Source organism: Podarcis gaigeae (assembly GCF_964106915.1).
Source record: "Podarcis gaigeae genome assembly, chromosome: 9".
NCBI lineage: Eukaryota > Metazoa > Chordata > Lepidosauria > Squamata > Lacertidae > Podarcis > Podarcis gaigeae.
The window spans coordinates 2256401-2282529 of record NC_139685.1 but is presented as its reverse complement, the minus strand read 5'-3'; the positions used below and the strand labels follow the sequence as shown (position 1 = coordinate 2282529).

At 44.2% G+C, this 26129-nt stretch overlaps 3 protein-coding genes across 5 annotated transcripts in view; 2 read left to right on the top strand and 1 right to left on the bottom strand.

Moving 5' to 3' along the window:
* The window catches only part of UBE2Q2 (ubiquitin conjugating enzyme E2 Q2), a 42876-nt gene extending 36258 nt beyond the window's left edge, over positions 1 to 6618 (top strand). For 2 of the 3 annotated variants that reach the window (XM_083698395.1, XM_083698396.1), the window contains exons 10-13: positions 427 to 475; positions 2563 to 2658; positions 3457 to 3532; positions 4911 to 6618. In XM_083698395.1, the coding sequence (XP_083554521.1) occupies positions 427 to 475; positions 2563 to 2658; positions 3457 to 3532; positions 4911 to 4942 (253 nt within the window). In that variant the 3' untranslated portion in view covers positions 4943 to 6618. The remainder of the gene's footprint in view (positions 1 to 426; positions 476 to 2562; positions 2659 to 3456; positions 3533 to 4910) is intronic. The other variant, XM_083698397.1, reaches the window with a different exon arrangement.
* TSPAN3 (tetraspanin 3) overlaps positions 1 to 26129 on the bottom strand; it is a 939276-nt gene that overhangs the window by 335968 nt on the left and 577179 nt on the right. The window lies entirely within an intron of this gene.
* Positions 9316 to 25252, top strand: FBXO22 (F-box protein 22). The gene is made up of 7 exons (XM_083698398.1): positions 9316 to 9528; positions 14461 to 14593; positions 16198 to 16291; positions 17026 to 17121; positions 18321 to 18485; positions 19999 to 20164; positions 23929 to 25252. Exons 1-7 carry the CDS (start codon positions 9425 to 9427, stop codon positions 24353 to 24355), a joined length of 1185 nt encoding a protein of 394 aa, XP_083554524.1. The 5' UTR covers positions 9316 to 9424; the 3' UTR covers positions 24356 to 25252.

Below are 26129 nucleotides of genomic sequence, written 5' to 3'. Positions count from 1 at the left end.
ACCCTCCTCCCTGCCAGGGAAGAAGGGGAGAGGGAAGCTCTACACCTGCCTCACCTGGTCTCACGGGTAGTCTGTTTCTGTTTGATTCTTTGAGTTCACATAGCTTCTCATTTGTACATTCACGAGCTTTTATTGTGTCCAGAATAATTCCAGTAGACCAAGCCAATGAGGACAGCTTGACATTGGCTCACCAATATTTAACCTTTTTAATACTCCTAATCTGAGCGTGCTGTCTAAATGGCTGGCTCCCATCTGAATGACATAAGCAGACAAAACAGTGCTGGGAAGATCCAGATCGTACAACTCAGAATAACCCTTCTGTTGAATATGATTCTAGTACACAAATGCTTGTCTCATAATTAATATGTTAGTCTTTCCAAGGTCTTACTGAAAATCATACTCTAAACTTGCTTTTCTGTCCTGCAGGTATGTTCTCGGTGGAGGTGCATTATGCATGGAGCTGCTTACTAAACAGGTACATGCAGAATCAAAAGTCTTGCTCCAGATTTGTCTGCTCCTATGGAAGTCCTCTGCAGCTGGTTGAACAGACCCCCATTTCCAAATTCTTATAACGTCCAGCTGACTCAGAATGGCATCTTACAGGGCGACTAAAGCAGTTTCTGTGCCAGACTGGGCCCATACCTTGATTGAAATGAATCTAGAAAATCAGTTACCTCCAAGAGTGCCTGAATTGGGTCTCCGACCACTCGCTCAAGAATGGGAGATTAGCACTGGCCAGTAGTTGCTTAGATTTTCTGAATCAAGGGGTGGTTTCTTGAAGAGTGGTTTTACCACTGCCTCCCTCAAGCAGGCAGAGACCGCCCTCTCTTACAAGGAGGCATTAATCACCAGCCAGCTGTCCCCTCCCTGCTAGTTTTTATCAGCCAAGAGGGACAAGAGTCCACAATGCCATGACCAACCCAAGCATTTTGTCCACCCTCGATGCCTTCTTTGCTGCCTTCACTGCTACTTAGGTAAGCTCGATGATGCAGCCAGATCTTTCCTAGAGTTGTTTGAGCTGTCTCCCAACTTGTTTAATCACCCTAAGCTCTGGAGGTTGCCAGGGAGTCAAATGGGCTCCCACGAAGTGGGAGAGAGCAGTCAAGCTGATCATGTCAATGGCCTGAGCCATTCATATATTCCCGAGATTGCCCAGGGCTTCAACAGGAGTGCCAGTCATATCAGCTGCAAAATCCCCCCCCAAAGCCACCTGGAAACCCATTGCATCCATCAGCCTCCAAGGACAGACCATCCTCATAGGTCCCCACCTCTGCAGAAGGGAAAGAATGCTGAAAGCCTCAAGAGGAAGTGACTGGACCATGACAAGGGTCAATACCCCCCCCTTTCAGAGCACCCTGTTCCTGCCCAGTGGAAAAAACAAAGTTCAGAGTGTGGCCTCCCACCTGCTTTGGACTGGTGACATGTTGAGACAGTCCCATGGTTATCATGGCAGCCATGAAGTCCTGAGCCACCGCAGAGCCAGTCACCTTGGCATGGGTCCCTCAGAACCAACCGTCTGAGAGTCCTCAACATCAGCTCTGTCAGCTCAGGCAGGGAAACTGCTGAGCAGGAAGGTGGGCAGTAAACCAACAGAATCCCAATTCTGTCCCTATTGCCCAACGCCTGGAACACACACTCTAGATTCTGCCCCGCCCCGCCCCCCCGGCAACTGGACAGTGAGAGAATTTCTTTACACCACAGCAGTTCTCCCTCCCTGACCCTCAAGTCTGGCCTGATGGGGACAACTGGGTGAGACCACCCTGCTCACCCACCCAGGCATCAGTGATACAGACCAGATGGGCTTCCTTATCCACAACCGGAGAATGCTTCGAGCTGCATTCATTCATGCTGGCATTCAGCAACAGCAGCTGCAGACCAGGCAGGCTGATATGACAACCACAGTTCCTCAGGTTGGAGGAGGGGCTGGCACACGACATAGTCACCAACTGCCTGCGTTTGTGCCCCTTACCTGGCCTGCTTTACCTCCTGTACCGTACCTCTCCCTACCCTGAACCATTGTGATTGGTTCTCCCCCTCTCCCCTTTTCCCAGGTACATCCCAATAACAGTCCTGAATTTAAACACAATTTAAAATTGGTTAAAGACAAATAAAAATAATTAAAACAAAAACAGTTTAAAATACAAACTAATCAAAACAAAGTAGCTGAAAACAATTAGAAAGATAGACCAGAACACTAGACTGTGTGTCACAGTAAATCTTTCTTTCCAGCTAGAAGTAATGAGCTCTGAATATATTTTTAATTTATTAAACAAACATTGTAATTGTTATGAATTTTCATGGCATTTGGAGACATGTGCTTACGATTTTATTTTTTGCCTTGCCAGGAAACTTTGACTTTTACTCTTCCTTGCTCCCCTGTAACGTACTCCTGTTTCATATTTTCTCCTCTTGTGGCAAATAATTGCCATTTTCAAAAGTTAGAACATCAACCCAAATTAACCTGGTTTAGTGTAGAGATGTCTGTTTGGGATTGAATGTTTTCTGCAAGACAAGCGGACAAAATGCAATCCTATTCTGGAATTTTCTTTTCTTTTTTTTCAGGGTTGGAGTAGTGCCTATTCAACAGAATCTGTCATCATGCAGATCAATGCCACATTAGTCAAAGGAAAAGCCAGAGTACAATTTGGAGCAAATAAGGTAAATACACGCCAGTATTCTTTTTCTGCTGTTCATGTATTGTGGTAGAACAGCTAGTGTAAGAGCAGTCCTGGTGCCAAATGCATTGCTTTCCTTTCCTTTGGACCACATCAGCAGCAAGGCCAAGAGGGGGTTGTGTCTTCTGGGCCCAGGACTTGCGCCCCAGTCACTTTCGTGCCTCCAACGCAGCAAGAACAACATGGGAGGCTGTACTTATGAATTAAGCTCAGCCTGATTGGCACTTTTTTTCAAAGCTGGAAAAGCACTAACTAGGCTTGGGGAGGGAGGTGGGGAGCCTCAAGGACCCTGTCAGAGCCCTCCTGCCTCCTTCTCAATGCCACTGCTGCCCCAGGAGCTGCTGCTTGCTCCCTGCCGTGCCTGGGGCAACCAAAAAAGGCTATGTTAGGCCACCCTGGTATGAATGTGTGTGACCCACAGTAAATGATCAAAACAGGCACGCAGTTGGCAATATTTTCTTGGCTAGTTGACTGCAACCCCATACCTGTGAAATAATGTAATGTGTGCTGAAGAACGGTTGTTGGGCTTTGGCGGTTTTTAGATGGGGCTTATTGCAGAAGAGGCAACCTCCTGTTCAGGAAACTTAACCATTCCAAGCAACGTTTATGTCCCCCAGGATCCCACCAGTTGGGAAATCGGGGAAGAAAAACACTTTAAGCAGACTGTGGGGAGAGCCTGTCACCAGCAGCGTAAAAACTAACCAGCATGCATCCAGGCTGAGTCAGAACTACTCTGTCATGGTTGGGATATTAACTTCAACCATTCATCTCTTTCTTTCAGAACCAATATAACCTAGCAAGAGCACAGCAATCCTATAAATCTCTAGTACAGTTACATGAGAAAAATGGTATGTATGGTATGTATGCATGCTATGGTAAAACACATAGTTGTGTAAGTATAACGTCAGAGGAGAGAAGCCACTCCGCTCCCCATATGCATGTTTTTCACAGGCACCCAGAGCTGCGCATAGCCTGGTTCTGTAAACAGTGTAATAGTGTGTTGGGAAGTTGGTCATAACTTAACTCCTATTTCCCCGATACATAAACATAATCGCAACCCCCACCAAGGTTTAATCTGAAAATTAGATCAGCTAATTAATCTCAGTAGACTGGTAGGGCAGCAATTTAAGGTCACACTTTTTGCGGAGGTCTAGTGAATTAAATAAGTGGGGGAAAGAAGTTAAAATTTACCTTTCTAATAATGAATTGTAGTTTTGATTTGGTTTCATTGTAGATCCTATCAGGCCTGGTGCTAGTGGTTGACAGTTGTCCCAGGGCCCCTCACGCTGGCCCAAAGCAGCTGTGCCACCCTACCACTCTCCTTGCCAGGCTCCCGGACAGCCATTTCAGTATTGAGCAGGCCGTGGTACCACTTCTCTGTGCCCATCTGTGACAGCCAGCTGCCATTTAGCTTCTCCAAAGTGCAGTGCAAAGTGCAATGCCCAGCAGACCCACACTGGGGGGAGCTGGAGGCCCATCAGTGGCACCGTACTGAGAGCCCCCTTAAGACTGGTCCTGGTATTAGATACTGGTAATATAAAGGTAGGGGACACAGGTGGCACTGTGGTCTAAACCACTGAGCCTAGGGCTTGCCGATCAGAAGGTCGCGGTTCGAATCCCCGTGACGGGGTGAGCTCCCGTTGCTCGGTCCCTGCTCCTGCCCACCTAGCAGTTTGAAAGCACGTCAAAGTGCAAGCAGATAAATAGGTACCACTCTGGTGGGAAGGTAAACCGCGTTTCCATGCAGTGCTCTGGTTTCGCCAGAAGCGGCTTAGTCATGCTGGTCACATGACCCAGAAAAACTGTGGACAAATGCTGCCTCCCTCAGCCTATGGAGCGAGATGAGCGCCACAACCCCAGTCGTTCGCGACTGGACCTAACAGTCAGGGGTACCTTTACCTTTTAATATAAAGGTGGGTTGATAATTCTTTGCTTGCATGTTTGATCATTAGGACAGTCCGTCAAGTAAGTTGTTTCCAAATGTTGCTGGTTTTTGCACAGTATCTTCCAATTGCAGAACTGGATTCCTAAGCACCGAGTTATTTATATGTAGACTGAAACACATTAAACAACTCATGTTGTCTTATGTGGATGCTCAGAACACCTGTCTGCACTGGTGCTTCAACCAAGTGTCATGGTATATTATATAGTTATTAAGCACGTGTGCAATTACAAAATGGGTGTTACCACCACTGCTGCACATTTGTTAATGCCAAATCTTTTTTATACCTGCAGGCTGGTTCACACCTCCTAAAGAAGATGGTTAACATTGTGGACTTTTCATACACTTGGACCAATGTCAGTAAAAGATTTTCCTTCCAACACAGATTCAACTATGAATGCCCCCATAACAGCCATACTGAAGATTCCAGCTCATAGATAACTAGTGGATAATCTGTTGACTGACACATCCAGTATAAGCTACAGCTGTACAATTCTGCTCTTCTGTCAAGTATCTCCAACTGAACAGTTTTGAAACTCTATTGTCCCCATGAATTAAGCATACCAATCCCCACTCCATTTTAGAGTGTGAATCCTTCAAACTGGGCTCGTGGGGTTTACTAAAATACCAGTCATTAAGATCTCCCCCCCTTTTGTATGCACTTATTTGTTTTTCCAAACTGCAGACAACTGCAATATATTTTATTTAAAGCCAACCAAGTTGAATAAAGTTAGTTTAATAATATGTTACAACATTTTTAGGTCTCATTAAATCAGACTCCTTCCTCCTCCCCTTGGTCTAAAACTGAGAGCATTCATAGTATTGCCAAATTTGATGATGATAGGAGAACGGTAATGTTAAATCATTAGAACTTTCCTTCTTCTTTCATGGCTGTATTGAGGATATGAACTGTTTCTGGGCAGAGATGCCCTTGAGGTGTCTTCTGCTGCAGCAGAGCCAGGCTGTGCCAAGAGAACTTTGTAACTAGTCATATCCACTGGGGCATCGGTTTTTTGCTGGGCTACTTTGCTACTTGTTGGCTCTTGTTGGCTCCTTTGAAAGGAGGAGCCATAGATATAAAGCTTGAAGTTATTTAAAATACTAGAAACCTTCTTAGGCATTCGATTCTATTAACGGGTTGTTGCAATCATTTGTAGAGTAATGAACTTTAAAAAGCAATTGGCAGAAATCAAGAAGACACTCCTTTGAAAATGTTTTTTTAAACAAAAGCTACAGTAACAAGTCCCAGGGATCACTTGATTCAGAATTTTTTTAAGAAGGTTGCTATAGTTGTGACCATGGTTTCGTTGAAAAACTAATGGGGAACTGCTCTTCCATTTAGGAAATGAATCTGGATCTGTAACTGCTGTGGGTCGGGAACTGCTATAACATTGCCTTACCTTTTTTAAAAAAATCAGGTGTGATTTTTATTTTTTGGTAGCTGAAATTGACTAGACCTTTTTGTTCACAGGAAATAAGGGTATAAGCACTTTTTTGGAGGGAGGGGGGGTCTCCAGAAATGTCTCTGGCCCTCAGCCCTCCTTGACCTTGGAGAAAAAAATCCTAAATTTGTGCTTTTTTGTGCCCAGGCATTTGGTCACATATGCTGTTTTTGTTTGGATTTTTTTTAGCTTGGAGGATTGGATTAGAAGGATTTGGCCTGGTCAAAGACTGTTTCATGCAGTCTTTTAGGGAGTGGATGACTTCCAGCTTCCCTGCTTGTTTGATTGTACATATTATTCCAGTGAAATCCTGTTAGCAGCCATAAGGCAGAGGCCGAATTCTGTAAGCATTTCTGCAGCTCCTTTTCAAACCTGAGGCTAAAACTTTGAATACATTATTGAATTCTTTAGTATTCTAATGGACAAGCAGAATGACAGGTGCACCCTTGGCTTGCTTTTTATTGTTTCTGAGTTTCATTTTTCATTGCAGAATTATTTAGCAGTGTACGGTAATCTGTAAACTTGCATCAAGTTTATGAATAAAGAACCATTTTAAGAATTCTTTTTGTCACTTTATTTCTGGGAGGAGTCTGCTTTCAGTGACTGAGTGTGGTATCTTGCAGCTGATGTTTTGTAAACATGAGAAATGGCACACAGTACTAAAAAGGGGATCTACTATCACCTTAAACTAATACAATAGTTTAAAAAGCATAATACCAATCTTTAGTAGTGGTGTTTAAGCCCATCGTGTGGTATTCAACCCATGAATAGACCCACTGAAGTAAATAGATATGGCTAACATAGGCTCATTAGTTTCAATGGGCCTGCATAAAAGCTGCATGTTCACATTTGCAAATGAAGAAGCTAAGTTATTGTCTTTTTTGTCACTGAATTAGAAACTAGAAAAAACCAAAATCATGAATCACAACTTGGCGAAAGTGAGAGAGCACTGTGATAATTTTAAATGACCTACTTCTCACTCAAAACTTCTCATGAAGAGTTGGTTTTGTCTTTCAGTCTCACACATAACATTCTGTGATACAGATTCATATAGACATGACATTAGTGACTGAAGTAATTTTGAAGCTTTGTTGGCTGCTTTAAAGAAAATATTTGAAGTTGTTTGTCTGCAGTCTTGAGACAATGAATGCAAAAGTAGAAACCAGAGAGCCATGCAGGGTTTGGGGGGGGGGGGTCTTCAGTTTACTCAGGGTGGAGTCCCCTCAGTGCCCCACAAAACTTTCGGCAGGGGGAAAGTTCCCTCCGGCCTCCAAGGGGAGGGAAATCCTTGGCAGCAGGAAACAGTGTACAGATTTATTATATGGGGCATTTTAGTTTAAAGAAAAGTTAAGTAAAGGGACATCATAGAGGTGTGTGAAATTATGTATGGCATGGAGAAAGTGTATGGAGTATCTTGTGATACTGAACCTGGGGCCCCAATGCAGCATTAGTATCTGAGGATTCAGGACAAACACACAGTGTTTGTGCTATGCAATTTGCTATGCAAAGTGCTATGCAATTTGTCCCTTCAAGAGGTATTGATTCCCACCAGCTTTGATACATACACACACACACACCCCTCCACTGTCAATGACAGTATGCCTGGTTTCTGGGATTCATGGGGAGGTGAGTAGTGAGCCAGAATACTGGGCCAGTAGAGAGCAAAATGTTGGCCTTTTCTAGGTATTCTGAAGACTGCATTCTTGTCCCTTCTTAGTCTTCTCCAAGCAAAATATATCCAGTTCCTTCAGATATCACTTTTAGGAATTTTCTAGTCAACACACAGCTGCGACTACATCCCAGGGTGGTTCTCATGATAAAATTGGGAGGGGGGACCTTGACCTTCTTGGAAGAAAAGTGGGATACAAGTGTAATGCATGAAGTCTCACTTGTGCACAATTTCCTCTACTTTGATTGAAATTGAAATACTTTATTGTCACTTGTACAACTTGTATACAGTGAGATTACACGGGCACAGGCAAAGCATGAGGATAAAAAGTGCCTCTCAATAAATTCCCAGCAACTGCTGTTCAGGAGCTTTCTTCCAGTGATCCCTGTTATACCATGAAGCCATCATGACTTGTAGTTGGTGGTGGTTGTATCCTCCACAAATTGTATAATCCCCTTTTAAAGCCATCTAATTTTGCACCCATAATGACATTTTGCAATTACAGTGGTACCTCTGGTTACGAACTTAATTTGTTCCGGAGGTCTGTTCTTAACCTGAAACTGTTCTTAACCTGAAGCACCACTTTAGCTAATGGGGCTTCCCGCTGCCACCGATGTGCGATTTCTGTTCTCATCCTGGGGCAAAGTTCTCAACCCGAGGTACTACTTCCAGGTTAGCGGAGTTTGTAACCAGAAGTGTTTGTAACCTGAGGTACCACTGTACAAACTTCATAGCTCAACTATGTGCTGTGTGAAGGACTTCTGTTTGCCTTATCCAAAATCTCTTGCCTGCTACCTGAATGAGCCTGGATTCCAGTGTTCTGTGAGAGGGGATTTTTTCTGAACTAAAATACACCCTCCATACTTTGTAACCTTTTCTTATAACTTTACCTTCATGGTCTTGGTACTCCTTTCCTAGGTCTACCATTTAGAGATCTACAACAAGAACTGTGCTGTTTTCTAAGTGGGGCTAAAAATACTAGTTTCAAAGAATATGGGCAGCTGTATTAGTCTGCTACAGCAAAACAGACAGAATTTTGGACACCTTAGAAGCCTGGCATGTTTTATAAATCTCCATGCGGAGGTTTTCATGCATCTCATGAAATGATCTCTAGGAAAAGTTAGGCCATACATAAGAAAATTGGTTAGTCTTTGAAGTGACGGCAAGAGGCCAGGAGAGCTCCCTGGCGGCTCCCTGGCGAGAGTGTGTGGCAGCTATGAATAGTTTCATGCTGGGATCACAACCCGGAGTTTGAGAAAGACATCGTGATACTGGAATCGGAGGGCTTGAGTTTGCATGGCGCCATCCTGCCCCTCCCTGCTTCTTTCCCCCCCAGTTGGGTCCTGCTTCCTTCTGAAGAGGGAAATGGTCCTCCCTTCTCTCGGGTCCAGAGGGAGGCTGCTTTCCTCCGCCTCACTCCTTTCCTGCCTCCTGTCCCCCTTTCCTCCCGCGAAGCAGGCGCGGCCAAAGGGGCTCTTGCTCGGCCTTTCCCTGGCAGGGAAGTCTCTCCGGCGCCAAGGGCGGAGCAAGAGCGCCGAGGAGCCCCTGGGCCGCCGGAAGCGGCGCTCCCCGTTCCCTTCGGCTCCGTCTCTATGGGCCGAGGCTGTCGCAGTTCTGATGACGCGCGCCCAGGTCGCTTCCGGCTCCCGCTCCGCTTCCGCTGGTTGCTCGGCTACCGGCGCGGCCTGGCGTTGCTATGGAGCCCGATCCGAAAGGGGGCTACGTGCTGAGCAACCTCGCCGAGGTGGTGGAGAGGATCCTGGGCTTCCTGCCGACGAAGGCGCTGCTGCGCGCGGCCTGGTGAGGGAGGGGCTCCGAGGGGCCGGCGGCGGGGATGCAGGGGTGGACTAGATGACCCTGGGCCCCTCCCCTGCGGGACCCGCCCTCCGGCCCAGCGCCCTCTTCTCGCAGGTGCCCCCGGGGAAGCCCTCGCCCCCCTCCAGGGGCTCCCGGAAGCAGCCCCGCCACTGATAGCCTCCCCACCCATGAATTCATCTAATCCTCTGAGCTCCCCGGGGTTTGCTTTGCTGGAGTGCAGGAGTCTAACCTGGGGAAGCGGGTGGGAAAGCCTCCCCTGGGAGCTGTTCTCTTGGATTGGAAATATACGATTTGTCTCCAACTAAGTTTCATTTGTGGGGACGCGGGTGGCGCTGTGGGTAAAATCTCAGCGCCTAGGGCTTTCCGATCGCATGGTCGGCGGTTCGAATCCCCGCGGCGGGGAGCGCTCCCGTCGTTTGGTCCCAGCGCCTGCCAACCTAGCAGTTCGAAAACACTCCCGGGTGCAAGTAGATAAATAGGTTACCACTTTATAGCGGGAAGGTAAACGGCATTCCGTGTGGTGCGCTGGCTCGCCAGATGCAGCTTGTCACGCTGGCCACGTGACCCGGAAGTGTCTCCGGACAGCGCTGGCTCCCGGCCTCTTGAGCGAGATGAGCGCGCAACCCTAGAGTCTGGCAAGACTGGTCCGTAAGGGCAGGGGTACCTTTACCTTACATTTGTAGCAGATTCTTGGATCAAAATTTGAAATGAAAGTCCATGGGCCTACTCCGAGTATGACCAGCATTGGATACAGCTCTCTTTTTATTTTATGTAATTGTTGTGTTTGCCATCTAGAGAACTTCTGTTGCAGGAAAGTAAGATAAATTAATTTATTCGTTTTCTAGCTGTGCTAGTCTGCAGTGGCGAAATTATAATTGTTCTTCTTTCCTTTTATTGCCAATTTTAAAAGACATTATATTATATCATACCATATTATAGTGAAAGCAGAACTTGTTGTGGCACTGCAAGGCATTTTACAGTCTGGCCATCAAAGGAGGTGAAAGAGCAGATGGTAGCTAGCTGTGTTTGCAAAGCATTTTGAGCATAAAATCACTTGCATCTGCTGAGACCTTGACTCCACAATTACAACAGATGACTCTCAAGAGGTCTCCAGAGTACTGTCTAGTCCTGTTATCCTGGATTAGTTTCGGTTACTAAGGCTCAAGGATGTGGACAAAGTGCTTGGATCGGTCAGGGCATTGTGGACTCTTGGCTGATAAAAACTAGCAGGGAGGATGCAGCTGGCTGGACCAGGGAAGTGGTTTGTGCCTCCTTGCAAGAAGGGTTGGTTCCCGCATACTTGGGGGAGGCAGTGCTGAAACCACTCCTCAAGAAACCGTCTCTTGACTCAGAAAATATAAGTCACTATCGGCCAGTTGGTGATCTCTCCTTGAGCAGGTGGTTGTGGACCTGATCCAGCCAATCTTGGAGGAAATTGATTTTCTAGATCTGTTTCAATCGGGGTTTAGGCCCAGTTTTGGCACAGAAATTGCTTTGGTTATCCTGAATGATGACCTCTGTCAGGAGAGGGGAAATGTATCCTTAACCTCTCCTTGGCCTCTCAGAGGCTTTCCGTACCATCAACCATGGTATCCTTCTGGCGCAGCTGTCCAAGTTAGGGGTGAGTGGCTCTGATTTGCTGTCGTTCTGGTCATACTTGGATGGTCATTTCCCCAGGGTTTGATTTTATCCCCCATGCTGTTCAACATCTGCATGAAATGGCTGAGCAGAGTCATCCGGAGTTTGGAATACGTTGTCTGCAATCTGCTGATGACACACAGCTCTGCTTCTCCTTTACACCTGGAGGTGTGGCAGTGGTTGTCCTGGACAATTTTTTAAAATAATAATAATATTTATTAAGTTTTCCATTTTAACAATCCAATAAAAACCACATTAATAACATTCCAAATTATAAAATAATCAAACGATCCAAATTTTATGCCAAATTATAAGTCTTTGGTTGGCTTCCTATGCTCTGAGGTTCGGGGGGTGATGATGATCTCACATTTATGCTTCTCTTAATTAGTCCAGGTAGTTCCAATAAAACAATCAGATGTTAATCCTTCATTTATTTTTAACAGCCTCTGAGTTCGTCTGGCAAGCGAGTTAAGCCAATATCGTATGTTTCTCTGTGGGTGTTTGTTTGTTTTTTATTTCTCTCTTTATATTCTTTGTACTCCAACAGTCTGTCCATGGTATTTCACTTTTGCTTTCTCGCTCTTGTGATTTTCCACTGCGACACATCCCAAGATGAAGGAAATCTGGCTTTCTGCCAATTGTACCAGGCATATATCCAAACTTCTTTGTTTTATCTCATTCCAAGACAAATAAGTCTGCACTTTAGCTAGAAACCATAATTTCCATCTTCTATTCTTAACAATCTGTTGAAGGTAATTGCAAATTCATAAATCATTTCCACACAGTTAATAATTGGACCAAAATTATAACTATAATAAAATACTCTCCAATCCCGTTTGTGTACATAAGCAATCCGGCAGTCAGTCCTTCCAGGAAGATTTGCCAAGTAAGATAGCAAATACGAAGTATATCAAAAAGAAATAATGGAGGCTCACCCCCCCTTCCGTTCTGACATACCAATCCCGTAGTGATGCTAATCCTTCCACTCAAATCCTTTGGCACCCCAGTGGCTGAATCAGTTAGCAGTGTAATTTGCCTCCGCTCGCTCAGAGCATGCCTGTTAATTAAGTCCAAATTCCATCTTTAAAAACAGGTGTTTGTTGCTCAAGGCGGCGGCTTTGGAGAGTTGCCAAAAATACGCATGGTGCTTTCCACCCAGTGTCCCCTGCCCCCTCATTCCTTCCAGATTGGGAGCAAGTGTTAATTGGGGGTAATCTGCAGGCGAGGCTGCCCTCCCCAGCCCTGGCGGGGTTTGGAAGGATGATTACTCTCATCTCATCCTCAAAATCTTCTGTGTGAGATGGCTCCGATGTAATGGGCAGCCGTTCATCATAGAGGCCAAGCAGGAAGTGGTTGTCCTGGACTATTGTCTGGGGCGTATGAGAGCCGACAAACTGAAGCTCAATCCAGATAAGACTGAGGCACTATTAGTTCCCTAGACTGGAAGGGTGAGCACTTCCCTGCATGTGTTGGCGATATACTTCCTCTGAAGGATGTGGGGAAACTTCTGAATCCATTGTTGTTGCTTGAGACTCAGGTAGCCTCGGTAGCTTTGGCTGATGGCCCAGCTGCACTCCTATCTGCACAGGGATAGCCTATTGCAGGCATGGCCAAACTTGGCCCTCCAGCTGTTTTGGGACTACAACTCTCATCATCCGTAGCTAACAGGACCGGTGGTCAGGGATGATGGGAATTGTCGTCCCAAAACAGCTAGAGGACCAAGTTTGGCCATGCCTGACCTATTGTCTGTTGTCTATGCTCTAGTAGCCTGTAGGTTAGTTTACTGAACCTTTGGGGCTGCCTCTGAAGATGATGCAGAATGCAGTGGCCAGGCTGCTCACTGGGGCAAGATGGGTGGAGCATATTACACCAATCCTGGCTTGACTGCAGTGGCTGCCAATTAGTCTCCAGGCCCAATCAAAGTGCTGGTTTTGATCTACAGTATAAAGCCTTAAATGGCTCAGGACTGCAATACCTCGGGGACTGCCTCTCCCCTTATGAACCAACCCGGATCCTGCAATCATCATCTGAGACCCTCCTTCGTGTGCCTCCACAAGAGGTCCGGAGGTTGGCAGCATGAAAACGGGCCTTTTCTGTGGTGCCTCCCCATTTGTGCAATTCTCTCCCCAGGGAGGCTCACCTGACACCTTCGTTCCATATCTTTAGGCACCAGGCAAAAACATTCCTCTACATGCAGGCCTTTGGCTAAACAATCTATGGCCTTTAAAACTGGGTGGGTGGTTATTTCATTGTTGTGATATGTATATTTGTGTGAACTTCCTGTGATCCTCAGACAAAGGGTCGTATAGAACTTTAATAATAATATAAGTTTATTTGCAATGTAAGTTACTGTCTGCTTTCACTTCGGGAAAGGGAAACAATTGGCTGAGCTTGACACAACTTAGGTATGTTACCATTACTTGTCCCATGCTTTTATGCTTCACTCATCAGGGTAAGCGTTTGATGGGGAATGAAATTAAAAATGGAGTTGTTTCTGTCTCATATATCTCTTGAGTTCTTGGAAGATGCTCTGTATAGCACCTGGTCCCTCATGGGGAAGAGAGGTGGACAAAGGTTGCCCTGTCCTGGAAACTTTGCTCGCCAATGCCTGTCCCTATTCAGTGCAGGTGGCGGGGAGTGGAATCGCAAGACTCCCAGCAGCAACTCCTCTGAATGCTGCCTTTCAAATGGAGCCGCTGGCTGACATAAGAGATGCTTTGGCCCTTCTCTTGTTTTCTAGGCAGTGACAGGTGAAGCTTGATCAAATTCCAAGACAGATGCTGAACTTCTCTCTTAGAAATGCAGGTGTGACTAGGAGGAAAAGGAATGTCAGATTGCCAGTGGAGTTGGTAACTGGGGGTACGTAATATTTTAGCAGTTTTCCATGTGAACTGCATGAAGCCATAGACTCCTGTAAAGGAACCTGTTAAAAAAATTCTGAGATTGAGACAGCTGGGCTTTCAAAGTGGTTCATGTTTAGAAGATGCAAGAAGTGTTGGCTACCACTGAAGGTGCATGATAGACATTTCCAGTTAAGGAGTCAGCTGCTCTTGCAGGGCGTGTACAGAGCTGGTAGTTGCTGAAACAGTGAGCTGCAGTGGGGAAGCTCAACCACCAACATAAGGAGTCTTTATTAGCTCCCTCCGCCCCCACCTGCCTTCTGGGGGGAAATGCTGCCCTCACTTACTGGGCTATTGCAAGGGGGACATATTCCTTGAATCCTCCAAATCGCTATCTTCCTGCCTGTAGTGATGCTGACTCTGGGGTTTTTTTTAGTGTGTGTCGGTTATGGAGAGAGTGTTCCCGCAGAATCCTGAGAACCCAGCAGAGTGTTGTCTGGGTCTCCACAGTGGAACCCGGGCCATCAAGCAGTCATGCTCTGGTTCAGGTGTTAGCAGAGGAGCTTGAGGTAAGTGAATGGAACATCTTTGAACAGTTATATACTTGGATCTTTATATATATACTATATATCTTGGATCCTTGGTTGAGATTCCTGCATTTGCAGGGGGTTGGACTAGATGACCCTTGAGGTCCCTTCCAAATCTACGATTTTATGATTCACAATTGGTAATTTCACAAGTACTGTTCCTCTGCTCCTCTTGGTGTACAACCTCCTAAAATCCAATTGGTGCTTCCCTGCTGATTCTGTAGCATTGCTATGTATTTTGCTTTAGGTGTGACAGTGCTTATCATACTTGTAACCTATTGCAACTTGCTACTTGGTTGATTGTCAGATTTGGAGAAGCTGAGTTCTTAAATGCTTGTCCTGTCCTATAGTATCAGCTGGCCTTTAGGTTTAAGGAGGTGTTTGATACTGACATGGGGTTCTCAGCTCAAATTCTGTGCACATATACCTTTGAGTAAGCCAGTTGAACACACTGGAACTTGCTTCTGAGCAACCATGCATTTATCTGTATGTGATATAGTGTTTTCCTGAATGTATCTATGTAAGTCCAGCTAAGCTCAGTGGGAGTTGCAATAGGCAAGTGTCCTTAGGATTACAGTACTAAACTATAAGGGTTTACAGTGGAACCTTGGTTCTTGAATGCCTTGGTACTAGAACATTTCGGCTCTAGATTGCCAAAAACCTGGAAGTAAGTGTTCTGGTTTTTGAACATTTTTTGGAAGCCGACCGTCTGGCTGTTGGCTTATTTCCGGGGAGCTGCGCCACTCGGAAGCGGAGCCTTGGTTTCCGAATGTTTTGGAAGTCGAATGGACTTCTGGAACAAATTACGTACGAGAACCAAGGTACCACTGTATAGTCTTTTATGTATGCAATATTTTAATAGAAAAAAATATGTTGACCTAGATTACCATATAGAGTGGTAGAACATAAAACATAGAGAATTTAAAACTGCTTCGTATGCAGACTGTATCCAGAACTGCTTCTTGACATTAGATAGTCACTCTAACAATAATATTTTAGATATGTGTTGAAAACTTTGGCCCTGAAGAATCATATTTTGTAAAGGATGTGTGTGAATGATGGTGTAAATACATATAGGAACAGACACACTTTCAGACTCTTCTGGGCCAGCCCAGTACATTTTGCTGCCTGCGGCAGAGCAGGTAATGGTGCAGTGCCCCACCCCCCTCATTTTCAACACATGCAGTACTCAAAGTATGTCACGTTATTTGGCACCTGAGGCATAAAATCTCTCAGGCACTTCTCTTTCCCCTCTCCTTTCAGCAGTAAAAAAGCACCATAATAAATTAAATACTAACTATTTGGCAGTACTCCAAATCAGCTGCTTGAGGTAGCCAAGTCACTTCACCTCATGATAGGGCTGGCCCTGGAGCTCTCAAAAAGTAAAATGATTCTTTATGCTCAAAACCAAGCATGTTTTGTATTGGGATGTCTATAACTTTAAAAAGAGACAAGATATATGTTAGGGGGTTTAAATAGTCCCCCCCCCCCATTTCCTGCTCTGCTTGTTCTTCCTTTGAAAGAGAAGTTCCTGTTCATTCACCTCTCCAGGTTCTGTTTTCTTATACTCAGCTTTTACTTTACAGAAGGCTCAGGTGCTGCCCCAGACAGTCTTGTACATAGCAGATGCAGAGACTTTCAGTGAACACGAAGAGTGTCCAAGCCACAGGCAGAAGAAAGGTGAGCAGCTATGTTGGGTTTCCTTCTGCCTTGAAGAAGCTTTGCTCCGCATCCTTTCTGATTTTATACATTTATACATGGAAGCACTTGTGTGAGGGATCTGGTTTTATCCAGTGGATGAAGTACTGTGTTTAAATAGCATTGAATAGCCTTGGCAGCCAGCCAGAAGGTTTAGTCTCCACCAATGCTGTGGGAAGAGGTAAGGTCTGAGCTCCAAGACCCAGGATCATTGTAGCAACAAGTCCTGGCCCTGATCAGTGGAGATGGGGGACAGCTTGACACTGATAGAGATCAAGCTGCGGAGAGGCTTGAAAAACAAGACACATTGGTGCTTTTCAAGCCTCTTGCTGGCCCAGCAGAAAATGAGGCTCCTTGTCTCTTTTCCTGGCTCAGGAGCAGAGCAGAGAAGCCTCCAAGGTCACAGGAAGGCTTTGAAAGTAGCAAGTTATTTCCCTGCTTTCTTCAGACATTTGTAGAGACATGGTTATACTGGATGGCATGATACCTCCCTGTTTTAGCCACTTATAATTCTGGCCCTATCAGAAGCCTGAACCAACGCCTTAATGTTCACACTCCTAGAAAAAATGTGGACAGATTGCCAAGTGGTTAAACATACCTGGGGAGTACCCATGTATGCTAAAGCAGCTAATTAAAAATATCATGGAGACCTGGCAGTTTTTTCCAGCTGTACTGCTGATTCAATGTGAACTTGTGCAAATTGTTTTTTCTTGTAGCACGAAGAAGAAATAGCAAAGAAACAGCCACTGCCTTAGAAAAACTATTGCCCAGACGATGCCAAGTCCTTGGTCTAGTGACACCTGGAGTTGTAGGTAAGAAACAGCAGTAATGCATTCAGCTGTCTGCACCTTGCCCAATGTTAGCACACTTGCAAACCACTCCTTCCACTGGCCCAAAATACAATGGTGTTCTGTAAAAGTAAATGAGGGAGGGGCAAATTCCGACCCTTCACAAAGTAAGGAACAGTTCACACTAGTTGATGGGCCCCATGAGTGCATGCCCCCCCCAGCTGCATTTATACCAAGCCAGACCATTGGTCCACAGGTTGCCACAGACGGCAACCATTTTGCCCACATTCAGGTGACGTGTGACCACCGATCTGCAGGTCTTTTTTGACCTGGAAGAGGGTGGAATGGAGTAAGGCGGGCTTATGTGTGCTCTGCTGCCGTGCGTGGGGGCCAGGTACACAACCCCTGCACAAATTGGGGGTTTCCCTAAACTTTACCAAACACAGAACCTCCATCCCTACCCTCCCTCCAGTTATGCTAATGAGCCAAGCCAGCTCAACAGAGCGAGCTGGATGGGCATTAGCAGGGGACAAAGGGCATTGATGGAAACCATCAGAGGACAAGACTGCCAGGCAAGGTGGAGTGGAGCTCCTTCTTTGTGGGGCACTAGTGGGCAAAGGCAAAGGCCAGGTTTAGGATTTCAAGTCTGAATGATGTAGACTAGGGGGAGGTCCTTGGAGTCGGTTGGTACCAAGAAGGAGATGTCTACATTGACTGGCCTTCTCTCCAGTTTCAGGCATGAATGTTTCGCAGCCTGGCTGAGATATGTCAGGGAACAAGCCTCTTGATACTCAAAGCATCTGCTCTTGCCCAGAGGTGTGACACCCGCCCCTTCCCTTCTGCTCATAGGTTTGCCTGGGAAATGAACCTAGGACCTCTCATGCCCCAAATCATTCCTAGCTGTCTGAAATCCTCTTTAACCAGAGAGTAAGCCTGCCTGGGACCTTCTGCCTACTAGGAATGTGCTCTTAACAACTGCACTGTGAGCCTCTTGCCTGTGGATTTTAAAGTCACATGTGTGGGTTTTTTTAAAACTTCCTGCAGGATGTGTCAGAGATTAGTAAGAGCCTTCTTGGTTTAGCTGACAGTGCTTTGGGGTCATATTGCTTTCAAAAAGGAGACCATTTTTTAAAAAAAATCTTGTGGAACTACATGACTAGGGGATGGGGAAGCAGCAGCAAACAGATGTCAAATTTCCCCTGCTTTTGAACTCTCCTCCTTAGTTACTCCAATGGGGTCTCGCAGTAATCGGCCTCTGGAAGTCGAAGATGGTGAAGCTGGCTTTGCAATATTGTTCCCCAAGATTGATGGGGTGAAGATTCAAACCTTCCACTTTTGTAAAGACTTGAAGACCAGGGTCTTTGATGAAAGCCAATTTGCTGAAGCAGGTACCTAATGACTTAAACACTGTAGTAGTAAAATATTAAAGCTTAGCAGCCAAATTTGCAATTTAAGCTATTGACTGAGTATGGATTCAGGAGAGAACTATGAGGGTGATAAATACTTTTAAGTGTGCATTGAAAGAGAATATTAGATATACACCTAAGTGCTTACAGTGTGAATGCAACAAAAAGTGTTTGGATGTGTGTGTGCCATGCAAGTATCTTTGGAGAGCTAGAATTGGGGCCATTGTATGCATTATGCAGCCACAGAGACAAGCACCATGAGCAAAAGGTGAATGAACTGACGTTATATTAGACAAAGGAAAGGAAGATTGTGACAACAATGCAGACACATCATTTTCAAATATTTAAAAGCCTCTTTGAAATGAGTGAAGGGGCAGGTACTTTCTGTACTGCCAACTGATAGAAGAGGCGGCATAATAGTTTTATGCTTAAGGGAGGGGGATTCTGGCAAAACACCAGGGAGAACTCTTTTTAAATGTGAAGGTCAGCAGCCAAATAAACCGCCTTCCTCCTTCAGTGTTTCTAAAGGAAACAGGCCCTTGTCAAGGGTGTTTTAGATATAAAGTATCCAGGACTGGGGAAATAGCCTTGGATTGAATTATGCAGTGGATGCTTTCTCGGCAGTCTCATTCTAGGTTATTTTGGTGACCTTCCCTGTGTCCTGTGCAAGCCTTAGAAGTGTCTGATTACCCTTATATAAATGTTTTGTAACCAGTTCTCGAGAAGAAGCAAATTTGCATTGTTTCCCAAGCCTCTTTTCCCCATGGTATTTTTCTCATGGGAGTTTTTGAAATATTCTGTGTTGTCCTGATTATCCTGGAAAAGGATATTCTTTAAACCCTCAGGAATAATAGCATGGAGATGTTTTGTTAAAAATGTTCTCCACAGTCTTCATCTTCCCCACCAGCCACAGTAAAAAAAAAAGGGGGGGGGGAGAAGAAGAATCTTTCCTCCAGTGGACATGCAGTTTAACCTAAAGCATCTAATAGATTTGTTGTCCAGGTTGGAGCATCTCCCTTGTGAAGAGTAACAAGTCCAACTTGTTTTTATAGGCCTTTTTAACTTTGGGGAACGTAACTTAGATATGCTGGGATTGTTGTTTACCTGACCTCAAAGGAAGTTGGTTACTTCCTGCACTATGGAGTTGGTGCATTCTGACACGTAAAATGCTAGTAGCTACTGGTTAAAATCACCATGTGCCGAGCAAAACAAAACACAACATACAATTAGGGGCTGCACGAAACCTTCAGGATTATATGCTGAAGAGGAGGTCATAAACAGCTAGAGGGCCTTAATGATAACAACAAATCTTTATAGAGCCTCTGCCTTTATGATATGCATTCTGCTCTTTGAGCCTTTGGGGAGAAGTAGCCCAGAAAACAAAACTGATGCAGTTCATCCAGTCCAGATGCAAGGCTGTCTTGCCTGTTCTTGTTCCTGCCAAAAGACAACATTACAGAGGTTAATCCTTACCCCCTTCTCTTTCTGTAACCAGGCCTGAAGAATAATCCCGATCTCAGAGTGGTTCTTCTCTTTGGGTACAACACATGGAAGTCAGGAGGAACCCGATTTCTACACCAAATAGTCAATCGCTTGAATGAAAAAAGCATCATCTTGGCTGGCGGACATGTGGAGAGCTTTACATCTCTAACTTCTGAGAAGTGGGTATCTTTGGAAGAGTGGGGATCTCTCTGCCCTCAGGTGTCCACTAGAACCCTGGATTGCCTAATGATCTCTTGTGTACCAGACAGTTAATTTAGTTTCCACCCATTTCTGAAAATCTCGGCTTCTGTTTATTTAAAAACAAGTTTCTGACTCTCAAGGTCTGCTGAAATCTCTTGAGGCTAGAGGTGGTGATGATTGCTTAATAAAAGCCATGATGAATCAGAACAAAGGTCCAACATCCTGTGTATCGCATAGTGGTCAGTCAGATGATATGAGAGACCTTCTGGCAGACATGAAAGTAGTATCTCTCTTCTGTTATCTCCTCAGCAACTAGCATTCAGTGGCATATAGCCACCAAACCTAGAAGTTCCATGATCTCATGTGCTTTGTTTGATCTGTTCTCATTCTCCTGTCAATTTCATTGGGTTAGAAGAGGGAATAAAACTGCTATCTAATTTTTCCATAACATGCCCTCCCTTAGAACTTTGTGATCTCCCTAACAGCCACATCTGTCTCAAATAATAATTGGTTTGGTATGTAACAGGGCACAATGGATTCATTGTTTTTCATTGTCTTGGAAAATAGATTATCTGGGTATTGGATCATGGTTATTGGAGTCATAGAATCATAGAGTTGGAAGAGACCACAAGGGCCATCGAGTCCAACCCCCTGCAAAGCAGGAAACACCATCAGAGCACTCCTGACATAAAGACCTCCAAAGAAGGAGACTCCACCACACTCCTTGACAGCAAATTCCACTGTCCAACAGCTCTTACTGTCAGGAAGTTCTTCCTAATGTTTAGGTGGAATCTTCTTTCTTGTAGTTTGGAACCATTGCTCCGTGTCCGCTTCTCTGGAGCAGCAGAAAACAACCTTTCTCCCTCCTCTATGTGACATCCTTTTATATATTTGAACATGGCTATCATATCACCCCTTAACCTAAAAGGTAGGTGAGTCGGATCACTACCTTTTGAAGGCATAGAAAACATCACTGGTTCTAACGTTTCAAGGAACTCCTTAGATTCCTGAATCCTCTGTTGAATGAATAGCTGTACTTAACATAGAACTGAAGCAGCTGAGCCTGGAAGAAACGTGGCTAGATTACAGATTTCTCTTTATTTTTGCTAAAACACTGATTGCGGCATTTATTTATAAAAGCTATGTCATGGCCGTTGCAAATGAAACCTTTTTTTTGAGGTTGGTAACTGTATATCTGCTTTGATATTTGAAGCTTGGAAGGCACAGCTCCAAACACAGCAGATCGTTTTAGCTGCTAGCCCATGCATGATTGGGCTTGGGAGTGTGCGGGAGATCAGCTGTGCGTTGGATTCGTTCTTTTCTGTTTGGTGAAAATTATTCAGGAGAGGGTGCTAAACAACATGTGGTTGTTTGACTGCTAATCAGAAGTGCATCCTGGACCTAGCTTTCCTGATTGGTTACTAATCAGTCCAGCCTTCCCTGAAGAATGTTGCTGAGCTGAACAGGGGCCACCAGTGCAGGTGCTGTGAGCTTCCTAGATGACTTGCTGTGTTTTTTTGGCCTGCATTTGAAATCTTGGCAATCTTAATTTGTGCATGGCATATCAAGCCATGTACATCCTTTCCCAGTGAATCCATGGCAAATGCATGGGGTTCCGAAAGTCCAATAGTGTAGGGATGAATATAAACAGTGATGTGCTACTTCTGTACACAGATGTAGCAGCTTACATTCCAGTGGTGTTCTAGCAGTTGTCAGAATGAAGTGTCCCTCTCAAATCAGTCTGTATTATTATATGGTGTTTACTCAGTGTACAGTACAACTGGAACAGGCATGATGTCAGGTGAATTATGGTCAAATCACATATTCGTAGCAAATTAACCAAAGGGAGGCAGAACTTTCACCACTTACCTCTCTCTTACAGTCCATTTGAAGTCTAGTCTGAGGATACAGTACTTTTTAATTCAAGAAATAAGCACCACTCATTGATCTGGGGGAATCTTGCAGCATAGCTGATGCCTTAATGTTAACTTGCAGTTGGTATAATGAAGTAATTTACTCGTATTATTTATTTGGGTTGGCAGCCAGTAGGTTCGCAGTATTCCTGGCATGCCTCCCACCCAAAATGACATTCTATAAATCAGCACAGAACAAAATCTTCAATAGTGTACAGCAGGTGTGGTGGTGGTGATGATGATGATGATGATGATGATGATGATAATGATAATGATCATGATGATAATCTGGCTAGGTTTCCCCAGCCACTCTGAGCGGCTCCCAACAGAATATTAAAAACATAAAATGTCAAACATTAAAAACTTCCTTAAACAGGGCTGCCTTCAGATATCTTCTGAAAGTCAGATACTGTAGTTGTTTATTTCCTTGACATCTGATGGGAGGGTGTTCCACAGGGCAGGCACCACTACCAAGAAGGCCCTCTGCCTGGTTCCCTGTAACCTCACTTCTTGCAGGGAGGGAACTACCAGAAGGCCCTCGGAGCTGGACCTCAGTGTCCGGGCAGAACAATGGGAATGGAGACGTTTCTTCTGGTATACTGGGCCGAAGTTCTGAACCTCTTCAGAACTTTATAAGTTTATACAGCGTGGGCTAGATAACCATTGTGCTGCTTTTCTAAAGCATTTTGCAAGTTCTTTAGTTTGGTAAGGGGAATTTTCATCTTTTGGACAGCAGCCATTGGTTGAACTGCACTCTGTCCATTTAAAGGTTAATAATGTAGCTTTTCAGCAAAGGGTGTTTAGGTACCTGTTACAGCACCTGTGATTTCTTTCCCCTTGAAAAATAGTAGTCTTTCAGGAGCAAATATCTTTTGTTTGTCAACATTTTAGCTTGGCTAGCTCCCATTTGGAGCTTGTATGTCAACATCCTCAAAAGATAAGCTATCTGTTGATCTAGTTGCTAGCAAGTATAGAAGGAAGCCCTACACGGGTTATGAATCTGTCTGAGCTGATTTTAAGATACCAGTTGCTAGCGTGTTGGGAAAGGTACAGATTCCATTCTTCCAAACTTATGGACCGCCTCTCCAAAACCCTGTGATCATCATCTGAGGTCCTTCTTTGTGTGCCACTCCCACAGGAGATCTGAAGGGTGGCATTACAAGAACGGTGGCCATTTCTACGGTGGCTCCTGCTTGTGGGATGCTCTCCCGGGGGGCTCACCTGGCACCAGGCAAAACCTTTCTCTTATATGAGGCCCTTGGCTAGTTAAACAAGCTCTGGCCTTTTAAACAGGGTAAAGGGTTTTTGTTTGTTAAATATTTTTGTGTATTTATATTGTAAATTCCTAGCAATGTCTTCCAAATAGTAAAGTCAAGCACACAAATTATGGATCCCTCAGTAACAGACTTAGATTCACCGGGGGGGGGGGGGGGATATAGATATATTTAGCCAGGAAGGCATTCAGTAAAGAAAAGCTACAACACTGTTGTGTTATGTATTATAAGTATTTTTATGTTATACTACAATTATATTCCCAATGGAAGCATACATAAACAAACAGAATAACAAAGTAGGTCCTGTAGGAAAACAATTTGCTTGTTTGGGAAGTTAAAATTTTCTGGATTCATAAATGTTCACAGCCTTCAAACAAGACTTTGGGGACGTGGGCAGGAACATGCCAAGAGAAACAGTGGAGTGCCTAGTATTTATGTATAATAATAATATTCACATTGTTTTTCTTGTTTTGTATTGTATAGAATCTTGATGCTGCTGCTCCATTCTGACAACCCCCCTTTGTAATATGGTGTTTTGTTTCTCTTCTCTTTCAGTAAGACTCAGGCTGCTGATTCTTGTGGTGTTGTTGGCTTGGCTTTCAGTGGACCGCAGATCCAGAGTGCGACTGTTCTGTTAGATCAGGATGTAATTGATGAGAGGACAGCAGAAGCAGCAGTGCAGCGCCTCAAAGCCACAAACATTCCTGAACACAATAGCCTTGGTTTTATGTTCGCATGTGTTGGCAGGGGATATCAACATTATAAAACCAAACAGAATCTTGAGGCTGATGCTTTTAGGAAGTTCTTTCCTAACATTCCCCTCTTTGGCTTTTTTGGACATGGGGAGATAGGATGTGATCGAATTGTGACCGGGAATTTTATACTCCGAGAGTATAATGACACAAAGGATGACTTGCTCCATGGTTACACCACTGTAATGACCATTATCCATCTGGGTTCAGCCAAAGCAAATCAAGCTTAAACCTTTAGTTGTAAATGTGCACCAGAGAAACGATGCTGTTTTAATTCCAGCAATGTAAAAACAAAGCAAAATCTGAAACACTGTACACACTTCCAACAGAAGTGGATCCTAAACAATTGTAATCACTGTACCATTGACTTAGGGCGTCTAGGTGGCATAATATTAAATTAAATTTGATGAGGAAGAAAGGGTTTTTAAAAATTTCAGATTTGTCAGATCTCTGGTAAAGGGTTCTAGTCAACTTACTTTTTGCTGATAGTAGACCCACTGAAATCTATCTAAATGATGGCTACTAACTTCATTGGATGTAATCTGACTAAATGTTAGTTGAATACAACCCAATGAATTTATTTCTAAATTTGCAAATTATTTGGGTCAGAGTTAAGTGAACTCATATCTTTAGAAGTAACATAATTAGCATTTCTGCATGCAGTTTATGGACCAGATTTTGACACAACAATCAAGTTAAGCATTAAACGAACTTTCAGTTATGTTTTTTAAAAACGCTGTTTCTATGCCTCTGTTTTACAGCAACATTACATTACAATTTTCTACTGTGACAGCAACACTACTTTGCAGAAGGCTGGGCCATCACATATGAATAACAGGACAATTCTCGAGCTAGAAAAAGTGGTTAGGAAGACCCCTCAAACCACTCCACCCAGTCTTAGTGGTGTGTTGGAAATGAAACCTTATGCTGCCCTTGGCTTGTTTGCAACACTACCTCTCAAGCTGCTTTTGGCAGGAGGTTAAGCTGTTGTTGGACACATGATCACATAAAACACTTTGCTGTGTGGCAAATCCTCGTGAGTGGATGTGTTTGAAATGTAAGACAATGCTCTTTATGTAAAGATACCCACAAAGAGATGGAAATGAATAAATGGGGTTGATAAGGCATTAACGACAGTTTTCCATATCCTTACTGTTGGATTTACAAAACTAATTCCACTTCTTACAGATGACATGCTTCCTTGGAACAGTATGAAAGGAATATCTCAGTGTGGGAGACAAGGTGAAGCAAAAACATGAAAGCAAGAGCCCGCAATCTTTACTGGAAGTGTTCAGCTAGCTCTGATTCACTGAACTACTCAGGAGTGCCAGTGTCACCCTAAGATAAACAGCATATTTGGGGAACCCTCTGCGTGGGTTTCCTATCTCTGGGTCATTTCTGCAGGACCCTTTCCCATCAACTATAGGCTATGAAAACTGTTGCAATCTTGCTCATTTGCACCCAAAATAGCAAATGAGCTTGTGGTACTCTTACAGACTAACAGGTTTATTGTGGCAAAATCTCTTGTAGGTCAGAACCTACTACTACAATATAGGTTCAAAAATCAGGTGTGATCTTGGAGACATTTGGATTCTGCATACCACCTGTTACCTTTTGTATTTCACAATCATCCATATATATATATATATTTAAAATGCATATTATGCCAGCCCAGCATGTAGCCCATAAAATTTATGTCACAATGAATCAGTATTCAAGATGGTATTAGCCACTCCGCTTTTGAAGTCACAAGAAGCTAATTCACTTAACCTCAATAGCTTCCTTTAATTTGTTGCTTTTAATTAGAGAGATAAGGCTCTCTTCAGCTCAACACTGTCCTTTCTGCATTTGAAAGCACAACTCCCACATTTAAAAACAACAATAATATTTTTAAAAGTTTGCCAAACAATAAGAAATGTGATATAACTGTACTGTCTCTAGCCTTTTTAAAATCTTAATCTTTAAGGCTAGGGGGAAAGTATATAAGAAATATTCTCTAAGCTG